Genomic DNA, 11,273 nt, shown 5'->3' on the forward strand with positions numbered 1-11,273 from the left:
TGGTGGGTTTTTGTTGTGTTGTTTGTTTTTTCTTTTTAAGGCAAAACCAGCCTTAGGAAAATACTACTGGGAATAAGAAAAACAATGGATTGCACTAAACAAAACTACAGAATTTTTATTATACTAAACTTCAAGAAAATACCTGAGATGCACACAAAACACTAGGATTACACCCAATGCAGATCTTATTTCAAAAGCAAAGATAAATTCTGCTAGTGAGTGTTGGAAAGATAGCACCTTTTCCTAAAAGACTTTCTTGGTTCAATTTTTTTTTTCCTAAAGGGATAGAACACTCTCTGTCAGACATCAGAGGGAATCTCTTAACTCCACTGCTCTCAAAGACAGCTGGCAGGCAAAGGAATTTTTGAAAATGCGGCCAGAGAAATCATTAAATTCATCTGTTAATGCTGACTTCTCTTCACAAGCCATTTTGCACGTTGATAATTGCATAGAATAAAGCTGAAATTCCTTCCTCTTGCTGTCTTAATTGTATTTTCTCTTTTGACTGTTCTAGATTCTAAGCTATTTGCGGTAGGAATCCTGTTTTTCATATTCACCACAGAACTTTAGGCCTAGCCAAACTTAGGACACTTGGCTATTATCACAATATATTTCTATGACTAAGTCATTGTTTTCTCTTTTATCTGCTGAAGGACTCACACGAACTTTCTAGAATACCATCCTTTACATGCCTCCTTTTCAGTACTGAAAAGAAATGCTCTGATTTTCCCCATTAAATGATGTATGCCTGTAGGACATCACCATGGCCTTGGCAGCTCACATCTTAATAAATCTGTCTCATCTAAAAGCATTCATTTTAAGTTTTCCCTTCTCTTCACAAAAAACACAGAAATACATTTCCAATCCTTAAATTGAAATCTTATGAGATTTTGAAGACCTTATTACCTAGAGCTGAACACAGCTTTGGGGAAAGCACTGAGGGATTCTAACACATTTCCAATGGAAGAGTTTGGGCAGTTTTTAGTTGCTTTCATTTTTTCTGATTCAAGTGAGGCAAAAGTAGAATAAGCATCAAAGAAACACTGAGTGAAAAACAAAAGCTTACCAAAACTTGCCAGGAATATTTTGGTCTGCAAATCCATCTGGAAATGGATTTGAAAAGTGGATTGCTTCTCAAGAGGGTCTGAGACAAGCAAGTCTCCCCGACAGTATCTACATTAGTTGACTAACATGGAATAAAGATACCTGCTAGGCAATTTCTACTTAGTACTTCTCCAGGAGACTAGAGGCTGTTATTTGTCTGAAAACCAGCTGTAGTCCCTTTAGATTTCAGAGCCTTCTTATAGCAACTTAAGAGAATGTTTTTTATTTATATTTTAAAACTGAAATTTCATTTCAAGTTAGCAGAACCTAAGTGCAAATGTAACTCAGTGTGATGGTTTAGATAAGAGTAACTTCTTAAAATTTTTCTTTTCATAACACTTGGCAGCAGCTGTGAAATTTCTCCTAGATGTATGCTGTGCCATACACAAATATTCCTACTCCAGACTAGAAACAAGTAAGCTTATACTGATAGCAAGTGCACACAGTAGACAGTCTTCTGAATAATTAAAAAGAACCAATATTTTTTGTTTCTATACAGACTTGCCTTTCAGCTAGAAAACCCTTTGTTGGAAGGTCTTAGGTAGCCCAAGAGAGGTATGTAATGTCCTTCTGTGAAGTTTACCTGCAGCTGCACAAATGCTTCTCCAGCTCCTCCTGCACCTGGGAGGGAAACTAGATCTGCTCATCAACAACCACTGAGGGACGGGAAATAATATGGACCCATACACAAACCACTCTTTCCAACACTGACAACTCATTCATGGGGTCAAAGTGGTTAACAAATGAGTACTGACTTGGAAATGAATGTCCCTTTTTCTTTTTTGTTCTTTTTTTTTCCTTTTTTTTTAAAATTATCATTCACCTGAACAAAATCACCACTAAAACATGGTAGTAATTGTGGCCTGGCCCACATATATTCCATTTCAGGGTATGGGATTTCCAATGATTTAAAAATCAGGACTATCCCACAACTTACACAGTGTTTGCTGCATTTGCTAAAAACATTGGTTGTTCTTTTTAGCTGATATTGAAATGTTAAAAGGTATTTTTAAAATATTCTATTGCTATCCCTGAATAAGATGCTGTCATAAGACTCTGTTGTCACACCCAGACAGAAGCAAAGTAATTCTCATGTTTGAATGATTTTTTTAAACATTGTTTAAATTATACGGCATTTATTTTTTTCTATAAATGGGCAGAAGAACATGACTTTTAAATATAATTTGTTGTTGAAAAAGAAGAAGAACCCATTAACCATGCAACTATGCTTTTACCTTGAAACCATTTCTTTTATGTATTCTTGTTTCTTATCAACTAAAATCTCAATCAGACTTCTAATAATAAAATCCAAAATTTTTACCTCACTGTCATGTTTTGCATCCAATAACTTTCCAGTCCATATTCCTACCAGACTGGAAGTCAGGTCAGTGCTGCTGTTTCCCCCTCAGCGAAGCAGGAGGTACCTGCTGTTTCTCCATCTATCTGTTAGTGAAGTATAACTCTGTCCTCACCGGACTACAGGGCACAGCTCCGCTCTCAGAGAAAGTTGACAGAGCTGTGAAATACGAGGCAGGACCTAACCCTGACAAACATGACGTGACAGGAATGACTCAAGAGTCAGCAAAAAAATAATGACCTCCATGGCTATATGTATATGAAAGCTGGGTTTGCTTCACACCAACCGCTGGTGTCTGCTGTTGCCAGATTTTTATGATGCCTTTCTGCCAGCTTGCTGGAACTAATATGCCTTTTTGTTTCTGAAAGTGGGAGAAATGTTGTGCTGCTGCATTTTATTCTCATGGGCAAAATACACACTACTTACATTTCCAAGCCATCATGGGCAGGTTGCCTGGCTTAGCCTGTGACAAACAAAAAGCTAAGCAGACACCTCCTTTTTTGTTTTCATTTTCTAATATTGCTTTTACCACCTTACCACCTTGGATGTGGAAAAATAATATCACTCAAGACAAGAAGAACAAGATGGAAGGGAAATACAGTTTAATTGACACAGTTGCATTGTGTCATTGCATTGACTTATGCAAGTAAAGGGAAGTCCATTTTTAAATCAAGAGCATCTGATTTCAGGCCAATTTGGAAACCACAGCAGATAAACGGTTGCCTTTAACTGGGCGAGTCAAATTCTTCATTTAAAGAAAAAAAAAATGTTGTATTGACTCAACTCTGAGCCCATACAGCATTGAGATGAATCCAAAACCATGATGCATTAGCAAGCAAATGATTATGATGTCACCACAAATGTTATGAAGTCACAATTTCCAAAACATGAAAGCAGAAAAACAGATTTACAGGAACAATACAGGCTAAGTTGGGACGTTTTTTCTTTTTTCTTATTTTTCCTTTGAAGGATAATAATTAAATCTATTCAGTTTGTAGTCATAATGCTCGTTTTCTGTATTTTTTATTTGCATGACATAAATGCTATATAAAATTGAATGATTTCAGGTTTCAAAGTAACTTAATTGACTGAAATAATCCTGTGCATCTGTTTTTCATTTTCAATTTTGTTCATATCAGTAGTGCACTATTCTCATTCACTCATACCTCTGGTATTCAACTTTTTGCTTCTATCTTTACAGTCCTGGTATAGTCATTTTATGGTAAAAGGGATGGGGTGGAGGAGAGGAACAAATAATAGGTGAAGCTGCAGCAAATGGCACAAGGATACAGTCCCTTCCTGGAAAGAGGATTTTGTGGCGAACCATTTCTCCCATAATGCATCCCACAGACCATATATCCACTAGAACAGCAGAGAGAGGGAAGTGAAGAAGGAGGAAAAAAAAGCAAAGTTAACTATGGCATTTCACTCCTAAAGGAGGGGAAAAAGAGCAGGTTGATCAGAACAGTACAGTTTGTTTTGTGGTTTTGCTGGGTTTCTTTTTTGTGTCTCACCAAAAGCTAAAATAAATAAATAAGTAAAAGCTGTGTCAGTCAGCTCAACAATAGTTAGTAACAACAGTGGAAAAAGTTTAAAATCAACATTTTGGGTAAATGTTCGAAGCTAGCAAGTAAAGATCAAGTAATAACTGCACAGACCCATGGTATACACTGAATTTATGGTGAAAAACCAACTTTTTTATTTTTTTTCCTCAGAAAAAAAAAATCCAAGCCCAGATAATGATAATCTGGAATAAATCCTACTGTCAGCCAGGCAGTTTCTAGACTTTGTCCTGCAGCACTGAGTCTCTCTGCAGCAGTACACAAGAGATTCCAAAGGGAACTGCTCACCCAAGTAAAGGCCATATGGATAGGTACTACCCTTAGGGGTTATTTAAAACTCCTGCTTCAGCAGCTGTACCTGTGTCTTATCTTCCGTTACCTATCTAGATGTATCTGTCTGTGCCTACATATCAGCTAGGAAGAAATGGAGAGCATGACCTGAGTGGACTCTGCTTTGTACTGTGTACGTACTCAAAATAAATGCTAAAGCAGATGCTCCTAAGGACAAGTACCAACAATACTCTGAGCATTTCTTTTTCCTGATCCTGCCTTCTGCAGCTTTTAGATAAAATATGCATAGTTGTGTTATCTGCTTAACTTGGGCGGGGGTTTTTTGGTCCTTAAGTCTTACAAGAAAAAATGGCTGGACAGGTACTGTGACACAGTATGCACAGAAAAAAAATCCCCCGTGTTCTGTGTGAAGAGCAAAAAAACTGCTTTCAAATGCTTTGAAAGACTATGTTGTTTCTAAGCTTTGAATCCCCATTTTTTTAGTTATGTTTGACCTACACAACCAGTTTTCTCCTCTTTTTCTTCCCCCTTTTTATCCTTCAAGAGCAATCCAAAACAAAACAAAGAAACAAACAAACAACTCATTTCTTGGTAAAACAAAATAAAGATGAAATGTTCCAATTGGGAGAAGGAGGGTACGGGTATCAGGGGCATGGGACAGCAAAAGCATGCCTGAGGCAGTGGCAGAGTTTTCTTCACAGTGACAGTTTTGGGACCTTCTACAGAAGTGCAGCAAACTGGTTATAATTATGCATCTTTAGCCAACCAAGTGCAGAAAGAAAATGAAAGCAGTGAACAAGTCCTTATACAGGCAGTGTACATCATTAGATGAAAAAAAAAAAGGTAGGGGAGCTTCAGTAATGTGGCAGCACAGGCCAGAGCAGGGAAGCAACGAACAACCCTTTCTGTTGACTTCCTTGGGAGCTAGATTAGAGCCTTCAAGCAGACCAGCTCCTCTGACAGCTGACCTCCATTTTCAAATATTTTCTTTTCTTTCTCTGTTCACTGGATTTTGTCTTTGTACAAGCAAGACAAGGTCATTCATCTTAAGCCAGATTCACTGACCAGGGAAGTCAAAGGAAGTCTCTATGTTAACTTCAATGGGCATTTGATCAGGGCCTTTTGATGTGGCAAACATTCTTAGAACCTTCCCAGCTGTGTACTTCCTCACAAAAGCGTGTCTAACTTCTTCCTAGTGTGGTTTTAATCACGTAAAAAGCAAATGCTTTCTGTGTCCTGTCATGGACAATAACATCAGCAATGGTAATCATCTACTAAATGTCTGGAGAAAAAAAAGAAAGGCAAAAGAATTAATTTGGCAATAGAAGAAACTCTGGATTTTGACTAAGGAACTTTCTAAAGCATGCTGAGTGTAGTTCAAATTTCTAATGGCACAGCAAAAATTTTGATTAGAAAATACTTTACAGAAGATTATTCCTTTTTCAGAAATTATTCTCTATGCTTAGACTCTGCCTAATTAGTCTTCACTTTTTAGAATTTTGTGTTAAAATGTACACTTTAAATTCATAAACATTACAAATAATTCATAGAGGGACTTGCTAATTTCAGAAGAGGTCATGTGATTATGCCTTTGGTAGTTCTTAAGTCATGGAATCAGCTCCCAAAATCTGTTTCACTGCCCTTTACAGGATGCAGTTGGCTATTAGCAGAAGTTCTCTCTCAAGTTAGCTAACCTCTGCAATAGAAATTAAGTGGGGCACTTTTTAATAAATTCCTGTATTTGCCATCCAAAAGTCTTCTTGTACAAACGCAACTGATAGATTTTGATGGCAAAATATGAGTCATAGTGTATTCCCTCCGTTCCTGGTCTGCTATTCTCAGTTATGTTATAAAATGAGAATCACTTAAAAAGCTTTCTCTTCATCCCCTGCAAGATGTGAGTTCTTCCTTACCTGTTTCTCTATAGCAAGCACCCCCACCTGCTTTTTACAGTCTTTCCAGGGACCAAGATCTCTCATAGACTATTCAGAGCAAACTCCTATTTAGTTCTAGGGAGATTACATACAAATCATATGCATTTTCTTTTAGTTACAACTTTTTCCTATTCTCTGCAATTCTACCTGTTATTAAAAAAAAGAAGTCTCAAACTGCAAAATTTATACATAGATCATGACCACATGAAACCTGTAAGTAAAATGTGGGACTTCAGTTAAATCTATTATGAAGAAGGAAATAATTCCTGTAATTCAGATCTAGCTCTGGATTTGGACAAATTCTGGAAGGGCTAGGATTTGCTATTTCAGCTTGTACCTCTTCTTCTTCCTTTAAACAGCTCAGAGACCCAGACTCAATTATAGAACACATCACTCATTCAGCAAATCCAGTGGTTCCCACACTCTTTCACAGCCACAGGAGCCAAGGATATTCTGGTCAGAAAGAGCTAATTGTACTTGTTAAACTCAACCATAACTAAGAACAAGTTTTTTATTACTCTGCAATCCCACACTGATATATTCACCAGCATTACATCCCAAATATATTCTCTAGCTGCAGTACACAACAGTGAGAAACTGTTCCAGTTCAAGATGTTATTTTTCATTATGTTTTCTCTTTCTCCTTCAGGTGCCCCTTACAATTGTAGGAGCAGACCTTGCACTTCAGGTCACACTGTGTTATAAAACTTCAGCCCTACCGTTCTCTTTGTAGCCCATTCCCAAGATGACCTCTGGTGCTCTGTAATAACGTGTCACCACATATGGAGTCATCATGAAGCTAGTGCCTGCAGTCCTGGCCAGTCCAAAATCCAAAATCTTCAATGTGCAGTCAGATTTTACTACAATATTACTTGGTTTTAAATCCTGCAAGAGACAATGAAAAGACACATGACTGTCATTTATAAAGCCAAGCACAGCTGTGATACAGATTGATCCTTTAGGTCACCCTTCAAATATTCTTTTACTCTTCTAACACAGTTACTATCAGAAATACCTGTAAATACACAGCAAAACCTTGCTACTATTTTCTGTAGCAAACTGTTCTGGAAGTTGTTCTAACTTGGCATACTGTGGGGCTTTATCTGGATAGCTTTGCCTGGATAGCAGAGGCTACTGGTGATAAATTAATTGCATTTAGCAGTTCAAGAAAGTAGGATTACCATCAGAGTACTGTTTTGATTTTTTTTTTTTTAAATGCTAGGAGCCTAATAGAACCTTTCCAACTGTCTGAAAGCCAAATCTATCACCCCTTGTTAAAGACACAACATGCCAAGAAATGAGACCTTTGTTTATTGTAAAGCAACATCCACTTTGTAACCCATTTTATCAGCCCTTCTTTTCTAGCTCTCATAACGGAAAGGAAACATTTTTGGTTGTTTTGTTTGTTTGTTTGTTTTAATCTGGGAATTCCAAATTAGTAAAAGGACATTTCAATAAAGAAGTTAACTCGGTATTTTCAATCCATTCAGAATTCCTTCCTGCTCACAGAAATGTGAACTGTGCCCCTTTGCTGTCAACAATCACAGAGCTGCCTCTGGCATTCACAGCCAGGTTCCACATCCTTACCAGGCACAGCACTCTGATGTGGAAAGGCAAAATGAGAGGATGCATTTAACATAGACTTAGCAGTCTTTTAATTTGCTTTATTACATGTAAATGATGACAGACATGAATTTCACATGCCCAGACCTCTCTGGATCCTGACCAAGGAATACTTGGACCAGGTTACAACATCAACTCAAAGTCTAAATGTCATGCATGGAAGATATAGCCAGCTGCATGGTCAGGAAAAATAACATTTATCTATACATTTCAGAGACCACAACCACTTTGATGATTTCCAGTGCTTATTATCTGGTTATTATTTATTTTTAATAAACACATTTAACCTAATACAAGCATGGACCTACATTGCAAAGGGCATAGGCTAAGACACTTAATCTTACCATTATTGTACTGGCAGGGCTTTGATCCACAATATACAAGAAAGTCAAGTGGTGTTTAAAATCTTCATGATTATTTCACATGCTGCCTTAAGTTTTAAAGCAAACTGTCCCTTACCCTGTGAATAATTCCTGCAGAGTGAAGATGCTTGATACCACAGAGCATTTGGTAGAGTAGATAAGACATTCGCTCATGGTCTAGCTCCATCTGAATGACCTGGCACAGATTGGCATCCATTAATTCCATTACCAGGTAACTGAATGGAAAAGCAAAGTCACAGGGTTATTATCAGTACCGAAGAGGAATCCCAGCACTATCTCAAATAAGGAACGATGCCTTTCCTAGCTTCAATTCATTTTGTTCATTTTATCTGTGATGACTGGGAGTAACACAGCTGGAGACTGGGCCCACTCACAAGGGTACCATGATGGTGTTTGTATCACACTGCAGAGACACTACAATTTTAGCACCCCAGCAAAACTGGTGGATTATTGGCCCTTTCTTGGTGCATTCCCCATGCAGAGAAACTATAACCTACACGGGCAATCAGGCAGCACAACATGGAAAAGTGCAGAAAACAAAAGAGCCACAAGCACCAAATGACATAACTGCTTGGCCTTTGACCATCGCAAGGAATGGCTACCAAAGTACATGTAGGAATCTGAGAAAAACAGAGAAGTCTGAGAGGCTAAAATATGCATCTCCATGCAAAATGCATCCAAAAATCCTCCTAAGACTGCATGACTTCACAAAATTCTCATCACAGCTAATAGGTTATTTCTGATATCAAACTACATAATAGCATACATTTCCATGCAATGTATACAGAATATGGGAAAGACAGAAAGATAAAAGGAGAACAACTATATCAAAACACAGACTGTTTAAAATTTCATTCACAGCAGGTTTGTACTACACACAGTAGTGGTTGTGTAATAGTGCAAGGTTCCAACAGAGATGCCAGTTGTCTTCTACACCTGGTGTAGTTCCCCAGGCAAGTAATTTTATTCAGTCGAAGGTCATACCAAAACAAATATGAAAACCATTATTTGTCACTTTATAAATGTCAAAAGATGTCTCAATAGGGGAATGCAGAATGTGTGTCTACCCATTAGACTCACACGATGTTGTCTGGATGTGCCTATAATCTTTGCGTTTTGCTGAGTTATTCCATTCAAAGTACAGTATAACGCCCCTAAAGCTTTAGCTTAATTACTGCTTCTGTTACTTACACATCCTGGAACTCCTCCAGAGATTTCTGTGGTGTGAAGACATTTAATAAACTGATAATCTGAAAAGCAAAGTAAGACAAAAGAATGAAGTGATATACATAATCATTTTGAAATATGTTAAAGGATAAACTGTTTTTCACTGCTCAATTTATATTAACACATCTCACTTTATGGATCAGTAAAAATTTGGCACCATTAAAAATAAAATACCACAGATCTCTAAGATTTCTTCAAGGTGCACTTGAAATGGTCTGAAAGAAGGATAACCAGTGACAAAATAAAATGCTAAGGGTCAGACAGTCCTCTGAATTTTGAAGTTATATATTCAAATATAAGTTCAACCTAGCATAGCAGTCCTTGTGCTACAACCAGAAATTTCTTATTTATGAGGATTACTAACCTAAGGGGACAACTAATCAAGGACCATCTTATTAAACAGAAGTCCTTCCTTCTCTCTGACATGGCCTCAGTTCCTTTCAGGTCACATACACACACACACTGGATGACTCAAATTCCACCACGAGAGGTACACTTTTTGGTAGAAGCACTTTAAAACAGCAGACAAATTCTGAGTAAAGGCATGTTGCATGCTGCAACTCCTTTTTTACCTTTTTTTTTTTTTTTTTTGGTTCAGTTTGGGCTTCTGTTTGTTTGATTTTAAATGGACTAGGCTGTTGTAAGGCACTGGTATAAATATGTGAAACAGCATAGAGGAAAAATGTGACCTCATAGATCTGAACTTCCCATGCTTTCCTTGTGTACAGATAACAGAGGCAGATGATATCACAGAGCTGCCATTGAGGCAACATCTGAATGTCTCCCTCTCCATCTCCATCACCCATCTAGGTTTTCTAACAAAAAGGGTTCAATATTCTTTCTCTTTACTCCACATATTCTGACTGAATCTTTCCTCTGCGCAGGTGCCTTTACAATCCTCTCCTTCCTTTGCACTTCTCTACAGAGACAGATCAAAACTCTGGCCCAACCAACATGGCGTTGTTAGCAGGTCTCAAGCAGCATGTTTAAAATTACATATTTGAAATTATTGCCGCTCCTGCTGCCCTCTACTCTTTCTAGTCCATTAAAAACAGAAGTGAGAATGCATCATTCTCCTGCCTATGGAGAGAACTCCTCACTTATTCCTGCATTTTCAAATCCCCATGCATTGAGAAGCAACTGAGAGTAGCTTCCATCAAGTTAAAAGGGAAGAGACAGTTATATTCCTAATCAACACAGTGGGAATGTAAGGATAAATTAATACCCAGAAGAGAGGCAGAGGACACTAGAGTGACAAGTCCTGCTGTTTGCCATTTTAGAGTCAGTCCTTTTTCTTTTCATGTGAATTTGGGATAGAGGAAAAGCGTAAAATGTCACCTTAACATCACACTTTTCAAGCTCATTTTTGCTTTGCTTAAGAAGAAAGAGTCATTGCAGGATCTGAGGCAGGGCTAAACATTGCAACCTGAAAAATTCACTCCCAGTGAAAAGGAATGGGCATGCAGATATGGCAGGAGGCCATAGGAGAAACTGAGGAATTGGAGGAAAACTAAATCCCTGAGAGATCCCTTGACAATGAAATGTGGCAATCCTATTATTTTACTACAAAAAAGCAAGTTTCTACTGTCAGGCAGATAGTTCTAACAGATAATGGTTCCAATTAACACACGGCCCTGGAATAACACTCTTTCTGCAATGTAGGAATATTTTCAGTCATTATGTATAATAGGGAGCCCCCGATGGTGTAGAGGAAAACACACTGCACTGTCACTGCAGAGACCCGGGTTTGATTCCCGGTCGGGGCCCCTCCCCGGGCAGATGGAGCTCGTTA

At 38.0% G+C, this 11,273-nt stretch overlaps 1 protein-coding gene across 11 annotated transcripts in view; it reads right to left on the reverse strand.

Moving 5' to 3' along the window:
• Positions 1-11,273, reverse strand: part of MAPK10 (mitogen-activated protein kinase 10) — a 183,288-nt gene that overhangs the window by 46,899 nt on the left and 125,116 nt on the right. For 10 of the 11 annotated variants that reach the window (XM_027887234.1, XM_027887238.1, XM_027887233.1 and 7 more), the window contains 4 exons: positions 9,446-9,504; positions 8,331-8,469; positions 6,968-7,133; positions 3,752-3,823 (listed from right to left, as the gene is read on the reverse strand). In XM_027887234.1, the coding sequence (XP_027743035.1) occupies positions 3,752-3,823; positions 6,968-7,133; positions 8,331-8,469; positions 9,446-9,504 (436 nt within the window). The remainder of the gene's footprint in view (positions 1-3,751; positions 3,824-6,967; positions 7,134-8,330; positions 8,470-9,445; positions 9,505-11,273) is intronic. The other variant, XM_027887239.1, reaches the window with a different exon arrangement.

The sequence above is a fragment of the Empidonax traillii genome, unplaced genomic scaffold (genome assembly GCF_003031625.1).
Source record: "Empidonax traillii isolate 1590-97213 ecotype Southwest subspecies unplaced genomic scaffold, ASM303162v1 scaffold205:size1172791, whole genome shotgun sequence".
Classification (NCBI taxonomy): Eukaryota; Metazoa; Chordata; class Aves; order Passeriformes; family Tyrannidae; genus Empidonax; species Empidonax traillii.